This window comes from Mastomys coucha, unplaced genomic scaffold, assembly GCF_008632895.1.
Source record: "Mastomys coucha isolate ucsf_1 unplaced genomic scaffold, UCSF_Mcou_1 pScaffold21, whole genome shotgun sequence".
Lineage (NCBI taxonomy): Eukaryota > Metazoa > Chordata > Mammalia > Rodentia > Muridae > Mastomys > Mastomys coucha.
The window spans coordinates 38,286,417-38,314,316 of record NW_022196904.1 but is presented as its reverse complement, the minus strand read 5'-3'; the positions used below and the strand labels follow the sequence as shown (position 1 = coordinate 38,314,316).

The 27,900-nt window shown below is 45.6% G+C and overlaps 2 protein-coding genes across 2 annotated transcripts; both read left to right on the top strand.

Moving 5' to 3' along the window:
- Positions 1–3,754: 3,754 nt before the first annotated feature.
- LOC116100507 (serum amyloid A-3 protein) lies at positions 3,755–6,121 on the top strand. Its single transcript, XM_031384310.1, has 4 exons — positions 3,755–3,838; positions 4,372–4,468; positions 5,367–5,505; positions 5,855–6,121. Exons 2-4 carry the CDS (start codon positions 4,375–4,377, stop codon positions 5,991–5,993), a joined length of 372 nt encoding a protein of 123 aa, XP_031240170.1. The 5' UTR covers positions 3,755–3,838; positions 4,372–4,374; the 3' UTR covers positions 5,994–6,121.
- Positions 6,122–9,579: 3,458 nt separating this feature from the next.
- On the top strand, positions 9,580–26,645 carry Saal1 (serum amyloid A like 1). Its single transcript, XM_031386716.1, has 12 exons — positions 9,580–9,742; positions 10,818–10,931; positions 12,409–12,492; positions 15,384–15,463; positions 16,787–16,846; positions 16,950–17,065; positions 17,706–17,886; positions 19,913–19,995; positions 20,080–20,268; positions 23,303–23,499; positions 26,021–26,113; positions 26,493–26,645. The coding sequence occupies exons 1-12, from the start codon at positions 9,608–9,610 to the stop codon at positions 26,619–26,621; spliced, it is 1,461 nt and encodes a 486-aa protein (XP_031242576.1). The 5' UTR covers positions 9,580–9,607; the 3' UTR covers positions 26,622–26,645.
- Positions 26,646–27,900: the final 1,255 nt, after the last annotated feature.

The window sequence follows — 27,900 nt, the reverse complement described above, 5'->3', positions numbered from 1 at the left end:
AAATCAAATCAAATCAAATCGAGGCAGCACAGCGCTGAAGGAGGAAGATAGACACCTGCAGACCTCCATGCCATAAAAAACAGATGGAGGATGTCACCCAGGGGTTCACCAGCCACACTAGAGTGGTTCCACTGTTGTGTGTGAGTCTGTGTTGGTCAGATGGGAAAGAAAAGTGGAGCAGCTTAAGCATTATGAAGAAAGATGGAACTGGAGACTCAAGGGTGGAGAGGAGTAGTCTGTTGTGAGTGGCCCGCCTGGCCACTTGGAACCATGGTGAGGTCCCAGCCTGAGCTGCTGGTGAAGGTCGTGTTTGGGTTCATAGCTGCAAGGGTTATGTTATCACTAGAGAACATGAAGATGTCCCTGGTCAGGGTAGCCTTAGGGGATCAGGTGGATGTCCAGGGGCTGTGTAGATCTGGCCCCACGCTTCAATGGTTACTACATTCTGGAGAGCCCATCCCATCTCTCACCACCAGCAGCAGCAGCACTTGGGAGAGTGGGCCCTGTGCATAGTGGAGCTGGCCCTGGTAGCAGGGGTGTGGGAGAGCTGACCCATCACTTGTCTGCTGTGGGGTGGTGCTGGCACAGAGGTGATGTCCCTCCCACCCCCTTCCACTTCTGGCAGTCAGGAAAGCTGTCCACAGGGTCATGAGCTCCGGAAGGCTATTCCTGCACCCCACGTGGGCAGCACAGTAGAGCTGGTCCTGGCGGAGGGGGCATGTGGGAGCCCGCAACTGAAGGTATAGCTTGGGAGGGCTGGTCCCTGCCATTCATCTGTCGTGAGGTGGTGCAGGCACAGGGGTGATGCCCTTGTACTTGCCCCATCTCCTCTGTGGTAGTGAGGGAGTTGGCCCCAAGGGCATGAAGCTGGAGAGCTACCCCTGACACTAACTGGCTGTAGCAGTCTATAGAGCAGGCCCTGCACCTCACCATGGCAACACAGTGTAGCTGGCCCTGAAGGCTGAAGGCACAGATAAACCAGCTCTAAGGATATGAAAACAGTTGAGCTGGCCCAGTCCCTTGCATGTGGGAGAGTGGGTCCCACACCTTGACTGGGCAGCACTGTGGAACAGGCTCTGCAGGCATGGGTGTGGATGAGATGGCTTTAGGGCACGAGAGCAGGAGAGCTGGCTCTGCCTCCTGCTAGGTGGCAGGTGGAGACTGCTGGAGAGTTCACCCTGGTGGTGCAAATAAGAGAGCTGTAAGGCTGACCATCTCAGTGACCACCCAGGTCCAGATCCAGGGCTCTGAGTTGGCCCAGCCCACAATCTATATCATCTGCGAATGGCTGGGATTCACAAACGGAACAGTCATGCTGATCCGAAGCTGTAGAATCTCCATGACACAGGGCAACAACAGGATAACTGGGAAAAATCCCCAGAGGATCTAGTATGGGCACCGTCACAAAAGCAAGAGATCTGGAACCAGACCAGTGCAGACCAGTGGACTTGTTACAAGGAGCATTTCAAGTGAAGATATGTGGATGAAAGAATATTCATTGTGAGACACACAGTGGCATACTGTAGCTTCTATGATGAGAGTCTGTGCTCCATTGTTGTTGCTGTTCGTGTGTGTTATTTTGGGAGAGGTTGGAAGGGCAAAGTGGATATGAGCAGATGGGGAGATGAGTGGGACTCAGGTGCGTGATTCAGATTTCATGAAGAATCAAGAAAAGCTTAAAAGAATTTTCAACGGATTAGTTAAACTATTATCAGTAAAGAAAAAGTCCATGTGAAGAGCTCTTCTTAATGTCTAGGAAAAATACCCACTTGCCTTCTAATGTTTCTATCAGAGAAGGGGGTTGGGGCTGGAGAAGTGGGTCTGCAGTTAAAAGCACTGGCTGGTTTTCCGGAGGACCTGTGTTTAATTCCCAGTACTCATATGGTGGCTCACAACTATCTAGAACTCCAGTTCCAGGGGCACTGACACCATTTTCTGACCTCTACAGGTACCAGGCATTCATGTGGTTCACATCCATCCATTTGGGCAAAATACACATAAAATAAAGCCAGGTTAAAGAGGGAGGAGAGGGAAGAGGGGGAGGAGGAGAGGGAGGGAGTTGAGGAGGGGAAGGAAGGTGAAGGGAGAAGGGGGGAGGAGGAGGGGAAGGGGGAAGGGAAGAGAAGAGAGGGAGGGGGAGGAGGGGGAGGGGGGTTGAAAAAGTGGATACTTGGGAAATGAGTTTTGAGTCTAGGGTGGCTGAGGAGGTCAATACATAATCACTGCACCAGATGTTCATCCCAAGGAAGCCAGAACAGAAGAGGCGGCAGGTTTCATCCACAGTTCTCTGTGAAGCACTTCCGCAAAGAGGTTTGCAACCAGGGCTTGTGGGAAGTTGTAGCTGCTGCTCACTGCTTACTGCTAGGACAAGGTGAGCCATGCCAGCCACGGAAGACTCCCTTTCCTAAGCCAAACGTGGCTGGGCAGTGCCTTGGCTAAGGACCAAGGGACGAAAATCTTTGAACAGTTTTTTTTTCCCCTTTGAGCCACAGAGCTCGAAATAACTAAAATAAAGGCCAAACCTAGGAAAAGGCTTTTCTCTTCAAGGCTCTAATGTACGACAACAATCCTCCAACATGGTGTGCACGCTTGCCTGATCTGCTTCATCCTGCGTCACTTGTACCATTGTCTCCCACAGCACTACACCACCCTCTGGCTTGTGTACAACTGAAAGTTCTACACGACCATTCTTCTGGGCTGTTATTTCTTTTTCTTGGCTATTGTTCACCATCTTCCAGCTTATGTGGCTTATCTACATCAGCTTGTTTCTCCAATGAGATATTCACAGTTCTCTTCTTGCAACAAACAATTTGGGGAACACCCTGAGCTATTGCTTTCTGGGTGGGCTCTAGCCCCTGTGCTTTCTCCAGCTTTCAGCCCAGGGCCCTTGGAGCAGAAGGCCAAAAGTGATGCCTCCACCACATCTACCAGGTCGCAGCTCTACCACCCTTCCTTCTCTAGAGAACTCAATACGTTTCATTTTTCTATTTTGTGTTAAGGGGCAGGGATAGAAAAGGGGAGAAGACCATGGTCTGAATGGCTTCCTCATAAGATTAACTCACATGGAAAAACCTAGTGTTGTTTTTCTGGCTTCAATAGCTGATTCCTGGTGTCATTTTCCAGCATTCCTGTGTTGTGTCTTGCTGTTTTCTGCCTGAGCCCACTGTTAGGATAATTTAGCATCCAGGGGGCCTTTCTCACTCATGTTTATGGTGTGTTATTTCTTTGGGACTTTGAAGCTAATTGTTCTGTTGTTTAGTATTCCTGGTTTATCAAAGTCTGTAAATTTAATCTGTTCTCTTACCTTCCATAGTGATATGGAATATACTCGAGTCTGGAGAAGATCTTTCCCAGCACTGAGTGCATTCATGTGAGTGCTAAATACCAGTTTCTGCCTTCCTTCCTCCTGTTCCCTAAGGTTTCAGCTTAAATCTGAACTATGCTTTGAAAGGGCATTAGCTTGGCCTTTGGATTGGCTCCCATGATCTATTGCACATTCATATTTCTCTTTCTAATGTAATGCTTTCCCTTCGCAGGAAACTGGATGTAAAGCATTCATCCTGATTATTTCCAACCAGGATGGGGAAGACGCAGAAAGCCCTAACTTGCCACATTTCTGAAAATGGCTAGATTGCGCAATCTGGGGAAAGAAGATGTTCATGAAGGAAAAGTTATGTTCTGAAAGATAAATTAGGGGCAAGTGGGATTATGCAAGATCAAGCAGAAATTGCTCCATTAGTGCAGTGACAGTGTATATATAGCTATCCCCAGCCACATCTCCTCTGCAAGGGACAGAGGCCACTCACCTGGGGGTCCCAACAGGAGCTCACAGCACAAGGTGAGTTGCCAGAACTTTCCAACATTCGCTCTAGGCAGATTCTTTTCCCCGCCAGCATTTGCTTGTTGTGTTTAGTGTTCTGTCTCTTTCCCGAATCCACTAGATGGTTGGAATTCACTGAACATTATGCTTTCCGTATGGAATGTGTAGTGTGCTTCCGTGTGAATTCAGGGAAGGGTGCAATTAGCCTCCTACAGATACATTGCAGGAAGCTATGTTGGTTAAAAAAGCCCCCACGAAGCCCTCTGGAAAGTTCCTTTACAGCTGAGTTTCAACTGGCACGATTGGAATGCAATGTGCTTTATACGAATGGTCCATTTGCAAGCCCTCAGACAGTGGAATTCTAATGAAATACATGGAAATGGAGAGCTAGAGAGCTCCCTGGAATCCCCTTACCTATAATCTTTGTTTACACATGTGTGGGTTTATGTATGAAACCCAGTGGGGTTTGTTACTGGTGTCAAAGATAGACAGCTTTGCAGAAGCATCCTCCAGCCCAAGAAACACGTTCATCTTTGTTTTCCTGGCCCTAGAGCATGAAGCCTTCCATTGTCATCATCTTTTTTTGCTTCTTGATCCTGGGAGTTAACAGCCAAAGATGGTTCCGGTTCATGAAAGAAGCTGCTCAAGGTAGGCTTAAAGAATGGGGGCAGGAGGTTGTGTTTGTGAGTTTTAAGAATTTACTTGAGCAGGGACCACATAATCAAGGGCAAACATGCTTGTGAAATCCCCATTGATAGAGTGGTGGTGTGGGTTTTCCTAAGTCGTTTGGAGCTTTTCTGTTCAGTGTTGACCTTTTTCTGTGAGGATTCCTAGTCTTGGATCCTATAATGTTTGTTCAGCAGCCTTTCAACAGGAGTGTAGGAGCAATCTGTAGGTGAAAGAGGAAGACTCGCCAATAGAAGTGGGGCTCTACTGCCCCCTTGCGGAGAGTGATAAACAGTTCACTTCTCTGTCTGGTTCCAGGGGAGGTGCGGGAGAACCGGTGCAGCCCCAACCCACAGTGACAGCAAGCAAGGCAAATTGAGTTTTCCACTCAGAGTGGGCATTGTCCAAGGAGCGTTATGTATGGACATGAATTCATTTTTAAATTAATCTTGTGGTGTATTTGCCACAACTACCCTTTAAGGAAACCAATGCACAAAGAGCATATATAAGCTATCTTAGAAAACCCCTTATCTATCTTAGGAAGAGCCGAACTTAGCCCAGGTTGGCCACTATACAGCTTTGAGAACACACTTACTTGCTTACCTGAGAAGGAGCAGATCATGGGATGGGTGCAAAGCAGCTCCACTGTCAACAGCTTTTTGAACAGCCAGAGACAAATAGCAACAGAACTAAGATGGGACTCTATCAGAATCAAACTCCCTCCAATGTTCTTACACAGACATGGGGCAGTAAGAACTATTTATTTCAAGCTAGCAACATTTCTGTGGGTTTTGGGAAAAGCTGGGATGAGTTGGATAGACATTTTAGCCCTCTGTTTTACCTAAACACAACCATCCTCATCACGCTCTTCCCTCTCCAGGGTCTAGAGATATGTGGCGAGCCTACTCTGACATGAAGAAAGCTAACTGGAAAAACTCAGACAAATACTTCCATGCTCGGGGGAACTATGATGCTGCCCGGAGGGGCCCCGGGGGAGCCTGGGCTGCTAAAGTCATCAGGTAACACAGGCCTGGGTGAGCAGAGATTGACTGCTTTGGACAGCCAGGAAAGAGTGCTCTTCTGCATCCTGTGCATACCACCCATTACCTCTTGATCTTCCCCTTTTCTGTGAATAGTACCAGGAGTGGTTGTGGTCATGTGATTGCTTGGAGATGACCCCCACTCTTTCTCTTCTGCTGCTGCTTATCCAGCCTGAGGCTGACAGCCTGGGCGGGTCCATACCAGCCTCCCCCTCCCTGGCGTTCCTGGCCTTCTCTTATAGCCATCTCCTGAAGAGGAGAGTGTCCTGAGGGTGGGACTATTACCCATCAGCTTGGTTAAAAGTCTCCCTGTCCATCCTAATTACAGCGATGCCAGAGAAGGTATTCAGAAGTTCACCGGACGCGGAGCAGAGGACTCAAGAGCTGACCAGATTGCCAACAAGTGGGGCAGGAGTGGCAAAGACCCCAACCACTTCCGACCTGCTGGTCTGCCTAAAAAATACTGAGTTTTCTCTTCCTGTTGTTCCCAGTCATGCGTCCCCCAAGAAAAGGGGCAATTACTGAGTCGAGTTATTTCCTAAAATCTGGATCCTTAAACATCCCAACCTGCTGAATAAATACTTGTGAAATGCAATTTGTCACTGTCCATGTGGATGAGCAAGGAACATCACTTTCTTTTCTTTTCTTTTCTTTTCTTTTCTTTTCCTTCCCTTTCTTTCTTTCTTTCTTTCTTTCTTTCTTTCTTTCTTTCTTTCTTTTTTTTTAAGAAACAGACATGAAGAGATGGGAATTGGAATATGACATGAGGTAGCAAGAAAGCCCTATGTATGGTTTCAGTTATGAAGTTAAAAGCTAGATAAAACCAATGCATTCTGGGATATGGCCCAATGATAAACATGATTGCCTAGCACATGTGAGGCCCCAGCTTCCATTCCCCTATGCCCTCCCCATGAAAATCAGTAAGTTCTTACTCAGTAAAATATGACTTACAAAATCAGAACCATCCTGTGATTGTCTTAAAGTCTGACACTTCCCACAGATCTAGATGTGGGGCCTCAGATCTAGATGCCCCTCTACAGATAATCTCAACCCTTCAAAGGGACCAGCCATTCCCATTTTGTAAAAAAATAATTGTAGGAAAAAAAAAGACATATTCTGCAATCATTTCCCCTGGGATAGAAAGGCTTTAACACTAAGCTGGGTGGTAGTGTTGGCACCCCTTTAATCCAAGCACAGCGGAGGCAGAGGCAGGTGGATCTCTGAGTTCTGGCCTACAGAATGAGTTCCAGGACAGCCATGGCTACACAGAGAAACCCTGTCTCAAAAAACAAAACTAACTAACCAACTAACTAACTAAGCTTTTTTTTTGAAAAAAAGATTTATTTGGGCCCATTTATTATATGTAAGTACACTATAGCTGTCTTTAGACACACCAGGAGAGTGCATCAGATCTCATTACAGATGGTTGTGAGCCACCATGTGGTTGCTGGAACTTGAACTCAGGACTTTCGGAAGAGCAGTCAGTGCTCTTAACCACTGAGCCATCTCTCCAGCCCACTAACTAAACTTTGACACTCCCCTACCTGCAACCTGAAAGAAATGAACAAAGAGCAAATGCACACTGGCCTATGTGGACTCACTCCAGTGGCGACCAGCTCCGGGGTCGAGGTGGAGCCTGAGGGTGCTCCCTTTACACAATCTTGATGACACTCAGGTCTTGGGAATCGGGGTTCAGAGAGCCCATGCAGTTTCTTTACCAAACCGCACCTTCCCTGGGTCATGTGGCAGGCATCCCCTTTCTGTCTGGGAGGCTCTATCCTTTGTCATTGGCTGCATCCTTAGACTCTGGCCTTCTGTTGGTCCCTTCCCTGCCTCAGGGGCCTGGACCCAGAGGTTCTCGAGTCTCTCACCCTTTCCTTCTCTGAGGTATAAACTAGTTTGTATCCATTGCATAAACAATATTCAAAGCAATTTCTCTTTCCACACTCCCTGCTCTAGACTAGGATAAGCTCTCACCTGCAGGACATTAGCCCCACCATCTAAATGTCCCCATAGCACATTGTCCAGGCCTTCTTTTTTTTCTTCTCTTTTCTTTTCTTTTCTTTTCTCTTCTTTTTCTTTTTTTCCGAGACAGGGCTTCTCTGTATATCCCAGGCTGTCCTAGAACTCACTCTGTAGAACAGGCTGGCTTCAAACTCAGACATCTGCCTGCCTTTGCTTCCCAAGTGCTGGGATTAAAGGCGTGTGCTACCACTGCCCAGTAACCCAACATTCTTAATGATTTTCTATACAACTAGGGATTGTATTGAAGTTGACAGTTTGAAACCACTTTCATAGGTTGGCAATGTATTCTCAGCAGTTGAGTCTGTGCCTACAACCATGAAAAAACAAAACAAAACAACGGAGAACACCCCCCCCACACACACACTGACAGGTGCATATTTTTTACATATAATTAATTCAGTTAATCTTTCCTCCAACAGATATACTCCATGTGTCATGTCAACTGATCTTCAGAATGAACCTCATGAAGCCCATGGCAAAGCTGTGTGGTATGTGTTGATGAGAGTTAACACAGGGCCAAAGAAGGGCAAGAACCACGCTGGAGCAGATCACATCTCTGTGAGAAAACTGTAGAGATAGCTCCAGGGATGGATCAGGATATACGAAAAATTCACAACACATAGCACAGAGAGGGGGGGAGGGAGGGAGGGAGGGAGAGAGAGAGAGAGAGAGAGACACAGACACAGACACAGACACAGAGACAGACAGAGAGACAGAGACAGAGAGACAGACAGAGAGACAGAGAGAGAGAGACAGAGAGAGGGAGACAGACAAACAGAGAGACAGACAGAGACAGAGGCAGAGGAGAGAGACACAGAGAGAGACACAGAGACAGAGATGCAGAGAGAGACAGAGACACAGAGACAAAGATGCAGAGAGAGACAGACAGACAGACACACACACACACACACACACACACACACACACAGAGAGAGAGAGAGAGAGAGAGAGAGAGAGAGAGAGAGAGAGAGAGAGAGAGAGATAGAGAGAGAGAGAGAATATTACTTTCTGGTTATAAAAAGCAATTCTGTGAGAGAAGGACCAGGAAAGCTTTGTTGGATCATGACAACTCAGAAGATTCCATAAACACGAGTCACAGCTAATTCAATTGCCTGCACCTGAGATTTTAAGAGAAAAGAAAATTCACAGAGCATGTATGCACACTTCAGTGTACTAGTATGAACCTCAGATTAAAAAAATTAAAAACAAAAACCAACCAAACAAGAGTTTCTGGGCACGGGGGCAACTGCCTATAGTCCTAGCTGCTGGAAGTGGAGGCATAGGATGGTGAGGAGCAGGCTAGCCCCCGACTACATAGCTTGACCCTGATTCAAACAAAGAATCAAATTAAAGAATAAAAACCCACAAGTGGGTGCTGAAATTTAAGCTGATGTAAGGTATAAATCAGCACTAATGAATGGCTGACATACCTGGACATGGCAGTTGTAAATATTAGACTTTTGTCTATTTATCTCTGAGGTCAGAAAAGGTCCTTTAAGGCCGGGCAGTGGTGGTGCACGCCTTTAATCCCAGCACTTGGGAGGCAGAGGCAGGCGGATTTCTAAATTCGAGGCCAGTCTGGTCTACAGAGTGAATTCCAGGACAGACAGAAACCAGGACAGACAGAAACCCTGTCTCGAAAAACCAAAAAAACCAAAAAAAAAAAAAAAGTCCTTTAAAATTCCTTCTAGATTTAGAACCTTTACAAATTTTGTTTTATATATTCAGTTCTTCATCCAGATTCAGCTTGTATTAAAGTTCCACATACAAGCGCCTCCATCCTCCTCTTCCCTGGCTAAGTAAGTATTTTTTTTCCCCTTCCCTTCCCCCTCTTTGTTCCAGACAAACGACAGGTAACACTGATGTGTGTGTTCTGTGCTTGCTTCTGGTCCTGGGTGGACACGTTGAGGGAGACCCCACGAATCCTACAGGTTCCTGGACCACTCGGGAGCCTGACGGTAGGTGGCGCTGTGGGGAGCTGCGCCGAGCGCGTTGGGTTCTCTGGCGCGTCCTCTCGCCTCCTCCGCGGCTTCCGGTGCTGTTGGCGGGCACCGGCATGGATCGAAACCCGTCTCCGCCGCCGCCTAACTGTGGTCAGGAGGATGAAGAGGACCTGGGTGGTGGAGACCGCATCGGGAGCACGGTCTACAGCAAGCACTGGCTTTTCGGTGTCCTCAGCGGGCTCATCCAGGTGCGGAGACTCGCGCAGGCGCCCTCCGTACCAAGGGAGTGGATGGGATGCTGGAGGTTCGCGGGTGCTGATTGACTAACTTGCCACAACTACACCGCACACGTTCTTTACTCGGCTTTTACTTCCTAACTCCATTGTCACTTATGAAGTTGAGACCCTACCATTCGTGTTTTGTCGGCTCTTGTTCTAGTGGAATACAGATTCAGACAGCCCTGATCTCCGAGACGCGAGCTTATCCCATTCTAGAAGCATCCTTTCATAGTTTCTGTTAAAACAAGATAGCCAGTATTATCGCAGACAAGATTTTGTATAGATTGAGATTATAATGAGGCTGCCAGTAGTCGTGAGTTTTCTGCCTGTTGCTGTCCGTGCCGCCAATTTCTGTTTTCTCTGAGCCATTTTCTACATTGCCAAAACAATCTTCCTTTTTATTATTTTTAAAGGTTGTTCTTGTTGCTCATAGGAGAAAACTTTCTGTTTGCTAACTGGGAATCCAAGGCTGGTTGCACCTTCTTCATCCATATTACCATACATTGTGTTCCATCACCAGTAGACTGTTGACCATCTCCAAACATGTCCTATACTTTCTGAGCTCTTGTAGTCACCTCCGAATGCTCACCTCATTTCCCCAGTACAGAGTTCTACCCTTCCCATAAGATTTAGTTTTCTTCTTTTAAGAGAAGTGTCTGTCTTCTCCCAGGAATAGGCCACAGGAGGATTTTGTTTATTGCCTTGCTGTCCCTTGACTATTTGTGTTTATTGTTTTACTTGTTCCTTAACCTAGAACTGACCTTATTATTTGCATGCAGATTGGGAAAAAAAATAAACCAGTCTTAGCCTCAGAACTTGCTGGGGTTCATGCTACAATGTTGTCTAATTGTCTTTTTTCTTTTTAATCCCTGCCCCTTCCCTGGAGAACCTGTTGACTGACTGAGCTGGCTTGGTCACAAGGCGCTAGTTTTTAGAGACTGTTTTGCCTGAGGAGATACTTTTGAGAGACTGAGACTTCTCAGTGATAATATTTTACTTGAAGACTTATGAGTATGATCTTTTTTTTTCCTTTATGTTTCTGAAGATTGTCACACCTGGAAGTGTCACATCTGGCTCAGATGATGAGGAAGAGGAGGCAGAGCTTGCTGAAGAAATGGAGAATGAAATTTGCAGAGTCTGGGATATGTCCATGGATGAGGTATGCGGATGGAAGTACGATTCTGAACAGACTCAAGAGTGGGGAGGTAATGAAGGGGCTGGAGAGATGGCTCAGTGGTTAGGAGGACTGTCTGCCCTTCCAGACGTCCTGAGTTCAGTTCCCAGCAACCACACGGTGGCCCATAACCATCTAGACTGGGATTTGAGGTCTACCTGCAGATAGAACACTCATATACATATAATAAATAAGTAAAAAGGGTCATTCCTCCACTGTTTGGGGAAAGGCCTATTCAGTGATTGCAGTCTCTCCAGTTTGTGGCCCAGAGTATGAAGTCTCAGGTGCTATGAATGTTAAAATTGTGCCTTTAAACATACAGTTCCATCCTACGGACATCATAATGTATTTAACATAGATGTGAACTAAGACAGCTATGACATCACCTGGCAGTATAATTTCATGGAGCTACTGACACATGTATATTTAGTTTTGTACCTTACATTACTAGGTGAGATTCATCTCTTTGGGGTCCATGTGCACTCTGGGTCACCTGCTTGGTGTGCCCCTTTGGGTGATGTGGGAGAAACGAAATCTGTAGGGAGGAAGTTTAGGCTGTTGTAGTCACACTGCAGTCAGATATTTTGTTTTGTTGCTGGATGGTGGTGGTGCACACCTTTAATCCCAGCACTTGGGAGGCAGAGGCAGGCAGATTTCTGAGTTCAAGGCCAGCCTGGTCTACAGAGTGAGTTCCAGGACAACCAGGACTATACAGAGAAACCCTGTCTCATAAAAAACCAAAACCAAAAACAACCCTCCCTCCCCCTTTTCTATTAAGGATTTTAGACATCTAAGTCCTGATATTGAATATATCTCAGTTTTAAGTTGTAAGTTCTTTTTTTTTTTTTTAAAGAATATTTATTTTATGTATGAGTACTCTATCTGCATGTAATACTTGCATACTCGAAGAGGGCATCAGATCCCATTACAGATGGTTGTGATCCACTATGTAGTTGCTGGGAATTGAACTCAGGACCTCTGGAAGAGCAGTAAGTGCTCTTATCCACTGAGTCATCTCCAGCCCAAGTTTTAAGTTCTTACAGGGTAAGATTTAGAAGTTGATTCTTTCCCCATACTTCTCATATTGGTCCCCCTTCCCCTCCCCCATTTCTAACAATCAGCAAATGTCTTTGAATAAGTCAATGAGAATTCTAGGTGGTCAAAAAAAAGAAACCATTTAGGCTAATCTATTCAGTACAGAATAAAAGGAGGGTCATTGTCTGGTGCATCACTGTCTGGTTTAGATTGGTTTATGGGATTATTCCACTGCCTAGGGACCAGGTACCACAAAGGCTCTTTCCTATGGTACTTTTGTCTTTTTGGAACAGTTCCCGACCTTAGCTTTTCCCTTGTGGAGGGAAGAAGGAAGTCAGCATGAAATTAGACTTTTAGGGTCGTCTTAACTGTTGCAGATTGAAGAACAGGACTCAGCATCAAATTTGGTAATCACTTTTGTTTGTAGGATGTGGCTTTATTTCTCCAAGAATTTAAGGCTCCTGACATATTCATGGGAGTGCTGGCCAAATCCAGGTGTCCCCGATTAAGAGTAAGTATAAGATTAAGAGTTCTTTTCTCTTGCCTTGCTTATTAGCTATAAGCCAGTAAATCAGAGTACCTATACTTATTGAAGGTTCTTAGGTAATGCACCCCTTGCAATGACTAGATACGTAGAATTTTAGATTTGGACTAGATGAGGGAGGTCAATGCTTTGCTTTAACAGCCATGGAAACCAGATAGACACAGCCACACACAGCCACACTAAGCTACTGATACGTGACAGAACAAGGGACAGTGGGAGCACAGGCCTGCCATTTGTGTCTCCTGTTCTTTTCATTCACAAAGCTCTCCACTGCCTAAAAACATCCTAAGGTTGTTGTCACTTAGGACTTCCACTGTCTGATTGTGAGAACTTTTGGCATGCTCTTCCTAGTCCAGGACTGCCTGCATCCCGTCTCACCAGCACAGCGCCGGAGCTGTCCTTCCCTTCCCTTCCCTTTTCGGAGTGCGTCAGTAACTCAGCGTGGCACTTTTCTGCCTTCCCAAATAAGTTCTCTGTGGTTATTCCTGAGAGCAAGCTCCCAAGAACAACAGATGGAACTATGTGAGCATTGTAGTATCCCCAGCTTTACTGCTGTTTACAACTCTATGTGCAGTGTACATGATGCATGATTCTCAATTTGCGTTGCTCCTATGAGACACACTTAATAGATAAAAAGAGTCTCAGAGACTGTCCAAATCTCACAGCTTGTTAAAGACAAGCTGGGGTTTGAGCCTAAGCCCAACTCCAGTATAACCCTATTGTTGCTTTTTTTTCTTTGAGATGAAGTGCAAAATTCCATCCAGTATATTTACAAGTTGAAAGTTGAAGTAAGATTTTTTTTTTAAAAAAAGAAGATTTATATATTTATATATAGGGGTGCTTTGTCTACAGGTATGTCTACACACCAGAAGAGGGCACCAGATCTCATTATAGATGGTCATGAGCCACCATATGGTTGCTGGGAATTAAGCTCTGAACCTCTGGAAGAGCAGCCAGTGCTATTAACCACTGAGCTATCTCTCCAGCACTTTTGAATTAAGAGTTTTATTTAGTGGAATGTTCCGCTCTTATTGGATCCTTGCATTAACTTGAAGTGTTGGCAATTTTGTGAGGTTGTCTCCCGGATTTTACTATTTTAAATATATTGAGTTGTGATCGGCTCAGGAATTAGCCACACTGTAGTAAATATGTCCTAGTCACAGTGTACTAAAGTCAGTTCTCAGCCTGTCTGGATGGTGGAATCATTAGCACATCCCAGGTCACGGGTACTGAGCCCACTTCATGAGTGTCTGATCCAGCAGGTTGGGGTGTTCCTACCGTGCCGTCAGTGCTTTAGACCAGGGTCATACCCTTCTCAAAAGCTTCGTCCTACAGGACCTTCAAAAGTCAGGCCACATCTCCATGTGAAATTCTAGGCACTGTTTGACATCCGCCCAGTTAGGAGGTTGTCCTTTGGCAGAAAGCTCACTCATTCTCTCTCTGTTGATAAGAGGGTGTATGTTTTCTGCCCCAACACTCTTGATCTTTTCCCAAAGTTTGATCCACCTGCGTTTTACTAGAACTTTCTGTAGTCCTCACTTTTGTCAGCTTTTTCCCCTTCCTGTTCCTCCCTATGTCTCAGTCTAGACCCTGTCCAAGTGCAGACCCTTACTTTACAGTCATTTCTGTAGCGAGTCCCTATGCTGTTATGATGAAGGGTTGAGCTGGCGATCTTCATTTTAGCCTTCAAAGCTGGGGTGACAGGCACATGTCGCCATAGCCAGCTTAGCTCTGTGATTCTTACTCTCTCAAGGTACAGCTCTCCTCTGGTGATACCACAAAGCCCTGACTCCCCTTTTGGTAGCTGGTGCAACATCCAGCTTTGTTCAGGAATTTCCAACCTGCATGCTGTATTTTCTAATCCCATGTTCTCCGTTCTAATTCAGTCGATATCACACTATCAGTGTGCCCATGGTAAACATTGGCTCTGGAGGCTTTCTTTACTCTGGAGGTTCTGATTCAGTAGAGTTGATGGGACTTGAAAAGTGTTGACAAACTCCCTAAGTGTTGTGTCTTAGCAAGTGTGGAAACCTTGCCCCGTGTGAATGCACTGTGTCTTTTCATCTTCGTTTTTCCTGTAGGTATGACTAGTACCTGTGCATACCTGTGACTGGGAAATCGAGGTAATTTCAAACTTAGGAGCCAAGCCTCATGTTCTCTCTTCACCTTCCAACAGATGGTTGGCCAAACCTTTGGAGTCTTTGGCTCCATGCTTTCTCATGCGTGCCATCCTGCCTCATTGGTAGTGGCTTTGTCTTCTTGGACTGAGCATCCTGGTACCTAACATCCAGGCTCTGGATTGGTACAGCATCCCAGTTGGAGATCTTGGGCAGGTTGCTTGACTTTCCTGGGCTCCAGTTTCCTCATCTGAAAAGTGGAAACAGTACAGTCCCCATTGTGTACTTACTGTGTTAAATGATTCAGGACAACATGGTTCAGTGTCTCCTTGTTCATTCCCTGAGAATCCTGGCTCCAGAGGCACTGTCTTGTAGTAAATCTAAACTCCTGAGCAAGACAGTCAGAAGCTTTTAGTCCTGATCCTTTTCCTCTGCTGTGTTTTTCTTACGTTTGCTTGTGTTTCCTGCTGCTCTCTCCATTAGTTGTCTGTGTAAGAATCCTTTCCACCATAAGATTTCCTCATCTGTAACTTCCACCTTCTTTCTTTGTGTCGTTTGTTCCTTCTCAACTACATGAGCTGTATGAGCTAAGTGTATAAATATGGCTGCTGGCAGTATGCTTTCATATTCCGCCTCCTCATTCCTTCCCTTCAAACTTGGTGCAGGAAAGGGTTTTGTTCAAGTTGTTATTCTTTGTGATTACCTTACAGCCATTGTGACCTGTGAAATTTGATTTGACAGGAAATCTGTGTGGGAATTTTAGGGAATATGGCTTGTTTCCGGGAGATATGTGTGTCCATCAGCAAGTGCGAGGATCATGGGTAAGTACTCCTACCTAATAGCTGTATTTCCCAGGATGGGTTCTAAGTTTCTATCCCAAGGGAGTCCTGGTCCCTAGGAGAGGTGGAAGTGTGGAGTGCTCCTTGTCTCAGGAACACCTTCTGTGTAGCTATGGACGTGACTCAGGGCGGGCCTGTGCATCCATGGGAAAAGGCCTGAGTCATCAGAGTAAGTGGGCTAGTCGAAGAGTATGTACAACCTAACGTGGAGCTGGGGGCAGCTGGCCAGAATCCAGAACAATGTAAGCATAGAGAATCCAAGGACTCAGAACTAGTCTGGGAAACTCAATTGCCAAAGAGTTGCTCTGTGAACTTTGACTTAGATTGGCGAGTGGGCCTTGCCCATAGACCGGAAGATAAAGGGTCACCTCTGGAACTGAAAGGCTCAAGCATTGAGGCTACTTCTCCTCTACAGGCCAGGGAGCTTTGGGCAGAGGGCTTTTTAGTAGTGGAGTCTCACTCAGGTGGTTACCATAGATCTGAGAGCACCATGCACTTACATGATAAATTTGATGGGCATATTCCCTTTCTTGTTGATGGTTCCTGATGTTACTAAGGTTCTTAATGAAGTCTGTCCAGCATAAGTTAAAGCTATTGTATTGTAAAGCTGGGCAGTTCTTATCAGAGGGTCATAGGGTTTATCCCTGTTCTCAAGTACCTGGGCCTCTTGAATTGTTTTTGTTATGTTCATACACAAGGTACTCCATGATGAATTGAAGAGCGAGTGAATGGTGATTTTGTGTCATTTGAAAACAGATAAGAAAGATGCACAGATAATTGAAAGAATTTTTAAGGAAAAATCATAAAGCTCTTCCATATCAAATTAGATGTAAAATGAGAAGTGTATTAGTAGAAGTGTAGAGCAGAGTGAGGAGGGGACTGCCGAGAAGTCTGGGTCACCTGGGAGAGAGGGGCCTGCAATTTGGAGTGGAATGGAATGGGGGATGCAGATGGGCAGCTGTGTTATTCCTTAGAAAGATGAGTGCTTGCTCTAAAAAGTTCTCAAACTGTGGATCATGACTCCTTTGGGGTCACATACCAGGTATTTACATTATGACTCCTAACAATAACCAAAGCATAGTTATGAAGTAGTAAAAACATCTATGAAGTAACAACAAAATAGTTGTATGGTTGGGGGGTTCACCATAACATGAAGAATTGTCCTAAAGGGTCGCTGCGTTCTCCATCTTGATCGGGTTTTCTACATCTATACTGTGTCTTGCAATTAAAAACATGTTTAAAATGAAACAAAAAGTGGTATTTGCAATGTGATGCGCTAAGCTCCCAATTACTGTGGCTCTGCAGGCAGGTGCTGCTGCAGTGTTTGTGTGACTCAGACCCACCCACCCTGCTGGAAACCTGCAGGTAAGTGTTTCTCATGGTGGGACCTGGGGAGGCAGAGGGAAGTCACCACTGTTGTGGCCTTAACTATTGTAAGGTCGATACTAAGCTCACGTTTGCCACCTAGGTTGTTGCTTACTTGCCTTTCCCAGACAGAAGTGGCCAGTGTCTGGGTTAGAAGGATCCAGGAACACCCATCGTTCTACGCTAATGTTTGCTTCATCATGTCGAGTTCAACAAATGGCAAGTCACCACACAGCCTAGGGAGGAAGAGTAGAGCACGAGTTAGGAAACTACTGTAGGCGTAAATCTTGTGTGTCAGTTTATGCTTTCTTTTTTCTTTTCTTTTTTTTCTTTTCTTTTGGTTTTTCGAGACAGCTGTAGGTTTCTCTGTATAGCCCTGGCTGTCCTGGAACTCACTCTGTAGACCAAGCTGGCCTTGAACTCAGAAATCGGCCTGTCTCTGCCTCCCAAGTGCTGGGATTAAAGGCGTGTGCCACCACCACCTGGCCAGTTTATGTTTTCATGTTTAAAATTCTTTTAGGTGTTTGCCTGCATGCGCATCTGTGTATCTCTTGCATGCTGGTGTGTGCCTGGTGCCCACAGAGACCAGAAGAGGTGCCAGACCCCCAAGGGCTGGAATTATAGACAGTTGTGAGCTGCTTGCTGTGTGGGTGCTGGGAGTCAAACCCCGGGTGTGCTGGAGGAGCAGGTGGTGCTCTTAATGGCTGAGCCATCTCTCCAGCCCCAGGAATCCACTTTGCTTTGCAGGAGGTTTAAATAGGCTCCTGGAGACACCCTGGGAGGAAGTGAAGATTTGGCTCTGGGAGCAGCCTGGGGAGTGGATCTAGGTTTCTCTTTTGAACACCTGTCTCCACTGCAGTTGACTTGCTGGTGAAGGTCGGGGAGGTCGTGGACAAACTCTTTGACTTAGATGAAAAACTCATGTTGGAATGGATTAGAAAGGGGACTGCCCGGCTTCCGGACCAAAGCCAGGAGGACTCAGAAGAGCAGCCAGTGTTTTCCATCGTACCCTGTGTACTGGAAGCTGCCAAACAAATGCGGTATGTGAACTCTTGTATGGAATGTTGTAGGGAAATCCAGTTGTTCAAAGCATCCTCAGATGGAAGAGCCTTAGTTTCATTCAGTATGCTGTTTCTCTCATGGGTTTGTGGTGGCAGAGTAATTTCTCTGCAAGAATCCTGTGTTGAAAGCATTTGATCTGGTGTGGCTTGCTTGTTGTCATTGTTCTTAGTTACTCGGTCGATGAGAGAGAGAGAGAGAGAGAGAGAGAGAGAGAGAGAGAGAGAGAGAGAGAGAGAGAGAGAGAGAAAGGGAGGGAGGGGGGAGAGAGACACACTGCGGGATGAATTTAGGCTCTGAGAATCCTTTGGAAGGGCAACTCCATAAACCTAAGACAGTGGTCACTGACTAATTACAAAGGGCCACTTCAAAGCCTAGGTGCCATCCCTTGGGGATTTGTGCCGGGTACAGTGGCTGTTAAAATTCTGCCACAGCATTTAGCTTGCTGTGGTTACCAACAGCAATTTTATGTATTTTAAATAGTCAAAGAGAAAAGGCTTTCTTGCTTTATTTTATGTCGAACATGAAACAGTTCCATTGAGCATACTTGTTTTCTTCCTGCTTCCTCCTTGGGTCTGTATACCTGTCTGCATAGGTGGATGACTTGGGGGCTTCGGTGTCTTGTCATGAGAGGCAGGAGTTTATGGGTTGTTAAAACAGTTTATTACTAACTACTACAATATTAACATTTGAACTACCTGCTTAGTTGTTAGCATAGTTTCAGAACTTACTGGAGTAGCTTAATTTTATACCTTTTATCAAATGAAGTTTAAACTACACACAGACACACACACACACAGAGACACACACACACCTGCTTCTTGAGTATTCCCAGTGTGTAAATTGTGATGCCGCCATCTTGTCTGGAGAATGGAGAGAACCTGGAAGCCCTTACTTAATTACTCTTCTCTACTCAGCTCTCCTTATGGCCAATCAGCTTCTGAGCCATGTTCCTGGCTCTTACTGGGATCCCATTCTGGTACCCAGGTCTGGCTCTCTGGCTTGGGCCACACTCTTCCTACCTTCTGAGCTGCCTGGCTTGCCTCTTGTGAGACTCAGCCTTACAGCTGCTTTTGCGGTATGCACACCCATCTTCATGCAGCAGGCTCTTCAGTTGCCTTCTTAGGAACTGATCCAGATTTGCAAGGCTGGCCCCCACACAAAGCCTGTCCATCTGTGTTCTTGCTTCAGCTGGGTGAAGTTCCATTCTTCAGATGGGCCAGGCCCTTTGGCCTGCAAGCCTTTGCTCAGGATGCCTCTCGCCCATGCCTCAAACACTCTTCAGATTCCTGTGGAAACACCATTTCTCATAAGATTTCTTCCCTGACTAAATTTCAGTGTGATCTTTTAGTGCCTGGGCCTTCTAATGTTAAATTCATTTCATTTTTTAAGGTAATTACCCCTTTAATTACCTTCTTTCCTCCTAGACTGATAACTTAGAAGGTAGGCATAGCATCCTAACACCTTCTGTCTTCCCGGCCCTGGCATTAAGTGCCCCAAATGACAGACATTTGGTCAGCACAGCTGAACCAGTACTTGCTCACTCTTTTCACTTAATTGTCTGGTTAAAGAGGCAGCATCTTGAGTTCTAGGAATACAAAGTGTTGAGCAAAAGAATTAGATTTGTATGGTCCTGGTGTTCTCAGCGAGGGAGCTAGGATGATCTGTGAAGGCTTGAGAGCACGGTGCCTAGTGCTGTAGGCCTCACATCCCTCCCATGGAAGTCTTAGTTTCACATATATGTACATTCACACACTTCCCAATTCACACACATGCACTCATAATACACACATACACATTTACACACATTCTCACATGTACACACTTATTCGCACACTCACGTAAAGACATGAACACACTCACTTTTTTCTGTTTTCCCCATTTTAATGGAAGTGCTAGTGAGCAGAGTCTATTCAGTTGGCCATTCCACACTTGCTGAGAGAGGGAATGATGGCTGCTCTCTACCCAGTGAAGTTACGAGTGCTTTTGCCGTTTCTGTCTGCTCAGTTCTGAAAACTTGGAGGGGCTGGATGTTTACATGCACATTTTACAGCTGCTTACCACGGTGGATGATGGAGTTCAAGCGATCGGTAAGGTGGTTTCTTGGAGCTCACTATAGTTGCTCGCCTAAGTGTTTACCAGCTTTAAATTACTACTTTTTAAAAATATTTAAGTGCAGTGTCCTGATACTGGAAAAGACACGTGGAGTTTACTTTTTGACCTGGTGTGCCATGAATTCTGCCAGCCCGATGACCCGCCCGTCATCCTGCAGGAGCAGAAGACAGTGCTAGCCTCTGTCTTCTCAGTGCTGTCTGCCATCAGTGCCTCACGGGCCGAACAGGAGCACCTGAAGATAGAAGAAGGCAAGTGTAGTGTCCGCTCACCACATTAGATTGCTGTCCACCAGATTGTAAGTCCCAGGCCGGTGTGTGCTTGTCACTGTTTTTTTTTTCTTCACTTTTTCTCCATTTAAAAAGAAAATACCCTTATTCAGTATCCTAGTCATGTAAAATATTAGATATAAAACATATGATAATGTTTATAAAAGGCATTGAGGAGAGGCTTTAATGGGGTGCTTGCTTAGCATGAATGCCTTCCTGTTCCTCGTTCAGTCCCCAGCCCCAAACAGCAGGGCTCCACCCAGAGCTACCACCCTGCTTTATCATGAATACTTCCTAAAGCCCTCTGTATTTCACTAATTCCATTGCTGTGCTCACAGAGGATCACTGTGAGGAGGACAGTGTCTCTTCAGTCTGACATCTCAATGTTTTGCCGGCTTTGACTTGTTTAATCCTGAATGAGAGTGAAGAGTTCACAGCCCCAAGTGCAATGCTGCATTGGGACTGCGTTGAGCGTGTGCTGTGTCGGGGAGAGTATGGCAGGTCTGCCCATCTCAGAAGCGGTTTTGTGCTTCTCAGCTTACATATTACATTTACTCGTAGACATTTTACCTTTTGAATAGCTGTTCTCTGTCACATATGTTCTTCTACTGACTATTGTTGGGCCTTATGATGGCTGTTGATTTGTATATTAATTTTGATTCTAGCACCTTTGTTGGCTTGCCTGTAGTTTGATTTTGATGTGCTTAGGGTTTGACCCAGGGCTGTGCACACGCAGGTGGACATCCTGTCACTGAGCTTCATCCCTCCTTGTCTTGTTCTTGAATTTTATCTGCCTGCCTATCTGTCTTTCTGTCTTTCTGTCTGTCTGTGTGTCTGTCTGTCTATCTATCTATCTATCTATCATCTATCTATCTATCTATCTATCTATCTATCTATCTATCTATCTTAATGTGTATAGGTGTCTGCCTGCATATATATGTGTGCACCTGGTGTTTATGGAAGCCAGAAGAAAGTGTTGGATCCCCTGGAATGGCTTATAAGCCGTTTCTTCAGCCTTTGTCTTACTGTTTTTAGTAATAGGTCCCATAATAGTCTTGAACTTTACCTGATATTAAGTAAGATTTTTCTATCTCTGGCTTCTTTCACTTCCTTTTGTTTTAATCTAAGTGGGTTGCCTGGTGCCTCTGGTGTTTTAAATGCCTGATAGGAGGCTCTCTGCTTCTTCTGATGCTATAGATAATGTCTCAAGAGCATTACCATTAGCGCTACTGGGCAAAAGGTGCTTGTCTTTTTCCATTCAAGGATGTTTTGATATCTTCCTGTTTTAGGTTTCTTTTATAAGTAAACACTGTTTCTATATTTAAGGAGAGGTTACTAGTAAGTTATTTCTCCACCAGTGGAATGCACCAGTACAAACCAGATTAGGTTATATTAAATGTTGGTGTATTGGGAAGCTGCTCTGGCCCCAAGGACCAAGGCCAGGAAAATCACCATGAAGAGAGAGAGGTGGGGGGAGGGGAAGAGAAAAAGAGAAAGGATGTGCACACAGAGAGAAAAGAGGAGAAAAAGAGACAGAGAGGGAGACCAAAATGTCTGGATTATATAGGAAGGGGCCTCTGGGGGAAGGGTAGCCAAGCCCTTGGGCTGGAAAGTTCAAGGTTGGGGGCAGAGTATGCTAGGTAGGGACTGAGGGCTGCTGGGAGAACTAGAAGGCCCAGTCTGCTTTGGTGGGTAAGATATGCACCTCAGTCCCTGTTTTGGGGTCTGAAACCAGTTACCTTGCTGGCAAGTGACACTGAACAGCTTTGTGGGAGCTGGTGGAGGTCGTCACGTGAAAGTTTGGGAGGAGTCACTGTGCATGGAGACTAGCGCACAAAAGCACCGCACATTGTGTGTTGGAGGAGGAGGGGTAACATTCCACACAGCTAGGGTGTCTTTTGAGTGAAGGGAAGAAAAGTAGCGCAGCTGCCAGGGAGTAGAGTGTGGAGGGCAGGAATTCTGCTGTGGGCGAGGCAGGGAGCCATGGGAGGCTCGAAGCACAGGTTGGATAGATATGGCTGGCTGTGGAAGCCCATGGGCTGATAAACATAGGAGACATGGGTAAAAAGGGAGAAGAATAGCAGGCTGTGTGGCATCAGGACAAGCAAGGCTCTAGCTTTAATCAAGGCAGGAGCAGGAGCAATGAGGGAGTGTACTACGAGACTGTACCAGACTGTTCACTTTGGGGATAGGAAGAGTGGTATGTGTGTGTGAGTGTGTGAGTGTGTGTGTGTGTATGTGTGTATGTGTGTATGTAAGGGATGACTGGCTTTAAACGTGCTGCCTGTTGGTGTCCTGATGGAGGTAGTGAGGAGCTGGGGAGAGGCCTGAGGTAAAAATGCAGATGTTGGGGGTGTCCGCTGTTCAGTTGCTTATCTCCTAAACCTCAGAGATTTCTTAGACTTGCTTTAATGTGAAAAGCTGGGGAGTCCTTATCTCCTGCTGCAGATGTGTTTATCTTGTTCTCTGTCGTCATGCAGTTTGACCAATGAGGGCTGCTATGCTGGTGTGTGTGTGTGTGTGTGTGTGTGTATGGTCTTTCTGGTGGCACAGGGAGTTTTTCTGTGTGAGACCAGCAACATCCCTTCTTGATGTCACAGGACGAGGCATTCTTACTGTGGGGACCTCTGTATGGTCCCCAACTTTATGTAGTTTTTGTGTTTGGGCAGAACATGGATATAGTTGTTAGCTCCATGTTACATTAGCTCTCTCCTTTTGTGCTTCAAGCCTTTCAGAGGAGCTCTGTGGAGTTGGGGATTATTCTAGTTTCCTGTGCTGCTGTGATACAGCACTAAGCAAAAGCAACTGGGATGTGGGGAAACAGTTTATTTGAGCTTACAGGGTCATCATTGGTAGAAGTCAGAGCAGGAACCGGAATCAGAAACCACTCTACCTACAGACCCTGCAGGATATGTAGGATGAGTTCTGGATAGATGGATGGATAATAGATGGATGGATGGATGGATGGACGAATGAATACTTAGCTGGCTGATTTAATTTCCTTGATTCTGTGCAGGGGATCTTCCTCTAATTGACAGCCTAATTCGGGTATTACAAAATATGGAACATTGTCAGAAGAAACCAGAGAACCCCTCAGAGCCTGATACAGACGAGCCTACAATCTGTGGTTCCACCCAAGATGACTTCCATATGAAGATCTTGAAGGACATTTCATGTGAATTCCTTTCTAATATTTTTCAGGTGTTAACAAAGGTAGGAGGACATGTTAGTGGCTTCTTAAGCAAAATAAAAGCTGTAGATTACTTGATGCCCTGAACTTTCAGGGAAGGAGTGGCTGTCCTGGGATAGAACAGAGAAGCGGGTACTTTGGGAGAGATGGCTGGGCAAATGCGGGGCCACTTGTTGCATCCTCAGCTCCACTGTTATTTTTTATAGTATTAAATTTTTTTTTCTCCTCTCCTGTCTTATGTGACTTTGGGGTTGGGACCTGGGGCCTTGGGCCTGACAGGCAAGCAGTCTCCCTCTGAGCTGCAACCTCAGCTCTGTTCTTATGTTTTTGATTTAAGTAGGGCGGTTACACATGTGTGGAAGTCAGAGGATAACTTGCAAGAATATGTTCTTTCTCTCCACCAATATTTTTTATTTATAAAGCTAGTATGACTATTTTACTCAATTTGGGAAATTTTTATGTAATTATCTGTAGTTTTAAAATAACTAATGTGATTTTGTGTGTGCCTATGTACACACAAGTGATTAAAGGCATATAGACAGACTACATTACTAAAATTTATATGGATAATTTCTGATATGTGAAAAATGTTGATTTTGTTTGGCTCTTATTATGTATATTATAATTTTATGCTAAATTCAACAGGTGAAATTTTGTGCCCTATTTTAATGTATATTTTTTGTTATTAGTGAGCTGTATTATCTTTCCATATACTTGTATATTATTTGTGTTTCTTCTTCATAAAGATTTCATTTTTTAAATTTTGTATTTTGGGAGGCTAGTGAGGTGGTTCAGCGGTTAAGAGCACTGACTGCTCTTCTTCTAGAGGTCCTGAGTTCAATTCCAACAACCACATAGTGGCTCACCACCATCTAGAAAAGGATTTGATGACCTTTTCTGGCATGTGGGTATACATGCAGACAGCACTCCTACATTAAAAAATATACATAAATAAATAAATTTAAATTTTTATATTTTTATGGTGCTTAGAGTCAAACCCAGGGTTTTCAAATGCTTACCAAGTGCTTCACCGCTGAGCTACAGCCCTAGCCTCATGTATTTATTCATTTTGACTGTTTATTCTTGGGTAATACTTATGTCTTAGTCACTCTTGTGTTTATATGAGAAGACACCATGACCAAATAAACACTTATAAAAGAAAGCATTTAATTGGGGCCTGGCTCACAGTTTCAGGGCTTAGTCCATTACCATGGCAGGAGCCTGGCTGCACACAGGCAGGAGTGGAGCTGGAGAAGTGGCAGAGAGTTCTATATCCTGATCTAAGATGGAGAGAGTGAGACGCTGGGCCTGGTGGGCTTCTGAGACCTCAAAGCCTACCCACAGTGACAGCTTCCTCCAACAAGGCCACACCTGCTTTAAGGCCACATCTCTTAGTCCTAATCCTTTCAAATAGCAACACTCCCTGGTGACCAAACATTCAAGTTTGTGAGCCTTGTGGAGGCCATTCTTATTCAAACCACCACAGCATCTATTTTATATTGCTTTTTGATTTTTTTTATTATTTCTATTTTTTTTAATAATTTATTTATTATTATATGTCATTACACTGTAGCTATCTTCAGATACACCAGAAGAGGGGACCAGATACCATTATGGATGGTTGTGAACCACCATGTGGTTGCTGGGATTTGAACTCAGGACCTTCGGAAGAGCAAGAGCAGTCAGTGCTCTTAACCACTGAGCCATCTCTCCAACCCAAAATTCCAAAGGTTTTTTTTTTTTTTTTCCAGACAGGGTTTCTCTGTGTAGCCCTGGCTGTCCTGGAATTCACTCTGTAGACCAGGCTGGCCTAGAACTCAGAAATCCGCCTGTCTCTGCCTCCCAAGTGCTGGGATTAAAGGCATGCGCCACCACCGCCCGGCCCTGATGTTTTTTTTAAAAAATTGTTTGTCATTGCTATAAGTTTTGGGAGGAAAGACAAACATGTTTCTTAGTCTTTTAAGTTATAGGAAAGGTAGCAGGAAGGCGGACTGGTTAAAAACCCAAGGACACACTCTGAAACTTGTTAGATACCACCTTCAGAGAATTTGGATTTAATTCTGAGAAAACTGAGGCGCTACTGAAATATTTTTGTTTTTTTTTAAGCAAGTGATAATATCAATTTGGAAAGATCCTTCCAAAAAGCATCAGGCATAAAGGAATAGAGATGAGGGCTGGGGCCAGCCGGCCAGCCGGCCAGCGAATGGGCCGGAGGTTGGTCATCTTCAGGGACAGTCTGGAAAGGAGAGCCTGAGTAAGGGAGGGAGGCCTGGGAGGAGGTAAAGGCTTCACATAGAATCCAACAGTGTGTGGGGAGGAGAGCAGGAGAGCAGGACAGGTCTCAGTGGTGCCTCAGCTCCTGGCCCAGGCAGCATGGTGAACATGTGTCCATCACTGAGATTAGCCGTGTGGAGGTCACAGAAGGCTCAGCGCAGGGCGTTCGAAATGCTGATGAGATCAGCTGGGATTGGGTCTACTGATGTCTGTTTGCAGAGACAGCGTTAGTCGGCTTCCTTTATTGACTTTTTCTTTTGCTTGTCATAGGAAACCGTGGCTCGGGGACTGAAGGAGGGCCAGTTAAGTAAACAGAAATGTTCCTGTGCCTTCCAGAGCCTCCTGCCCCTCTACAGCCCTGCGGTGAGTATGGGGAATATACAGCGGGCTGATTCCGTTGTCAAAAATGGTAGAATCGCTTCCAGGACTTAATGCCTTAATGAGAGAGACAGCATAAGGGGACTTGACAACAAGGGGGAATTAACAAAACATCCATGAGCTACCCTACAAGGAAGCAGTGGGAGTCTGACAGCTGGGAGTGAAAGGAACTAACTGGTTAGGGTCGTCGCTTCTAGGGTCATCACTGGAGTATTTCAAGTGACCCGCGGGAAGTCTCTTGGCTGACACCTGTTTTTATATTGAGTTATTTGGAAGCATCAGGACATTCTCGTAGGTGACCATCATTGTCTTCAAAGCCACCTTTTGCTCTGCTGTAAACATTGGTTCTTTGTGGGACTCACAGGTGGAAGACTTCGTGAAAGTCGTACGTGAGGTCGATGAGGCCCTTGCTGATGATCTAGAAGACAGCTTCCCCAAGGGTGAAGGCACAGACTCAAGACCCAAGTTAGAGCTTCCACTGTCCAACGAATAAACTTGGTGTTTTCTATGGTTTGAAGTTGGTATCTGGATGATGGTTTAAATGAACTTTGTAACAGACCTTGATTTCGCAGTCTGCCCTGATGCCCGTCTCCTCCCACGTGTATTTGTACTAGACGCTGGTTTACCACCGTCACCTGCCTCCCTTCTGCATTGAGTGTATGTTACTGGTGTTTCGTTGAGGAAGAGGAAGCCCAAGCTTGTTGTCACAGTTAAGGTTACTACTGCTGGGAAGAGACTCCATGACCATGACAGCTCTTAATTGGGGCTGGCTTACAGGTTCAGAGGTTTAGTTCATTATCATTATGGAGGAAAACATGGCAGTGTACAAGCAGACAGAGTGCTGGAGTAGGAGCTGAGAGTTCTACATCTTGATCTGAAGGCAGTGGAAGGGGACTGGATTCTACACTGGGCGAAGCTTGAGTATAGGAGACCTCAAAGCCTGTCCTCCACAGTGACATTCTTCCTCTAACAAGGCCACACATCCTAATAGTGCCTCTCCCCATGGGCCATGCATTCAAACACATGATTCCATAGGCACCATTCCTATTCAAATCACCATATTTGTCAAAGCAAAGGTTCTTTTTCCAATATTGAGTTGTAAGGATTGTCCTCATAACCATTAATTTGGCTTTTATATGAGAACTTTGTGTCCATTACAAATACCTTTAGTTGCAGTGACAGAAACCCCTTATATGGTAGCTTCTCCCAGGATCCTTGTGTATCTCATGCAATACACACAAAGACCAGCACAGACTGGAGAAGGTTCGTGTCCTTTTCCTGTCCCATTGGCCCACCATGCAGACCTTTGCACACACACTTATTTGTAACGGTGAGGCCTGTGCTGTGTCTTCCATCCACATTCAGGGGTGAAGAGAAAGGCAGAGGCGCTCTAGGAAGTTCCGCCAGCCTTCCCTGACCTCTGTTCTGCGCTATATTTAAAGTCCGGGTCCTGCCCACGCTTTGTAAGGGGGAAGGTGTGACTGGCTTGGAGAGCCAGCCTGCTAGCGCTCTGTAGCTGAGCATCAGGTGTGCAGGCTCTGAGCATCAGGTGTGCAGGCTCTGAGCATCAGGTGTGCTGGCTCTGAGCATCAAGTGTGCAGGCTCTGAGCATCAGGTGTGCAGGCTCTGAGCATCAGGTGTGCAGGCTCTGAGCATCAGGTGTGCGGACTCCTCCAAATTGGTAGTGACAACCTGGAAGTGGTACTTATGCAGTGGTTTCACTTGCACTACCCTACTTCACAGACGAAAGTAGAGACACTGGCGTTCGGTGT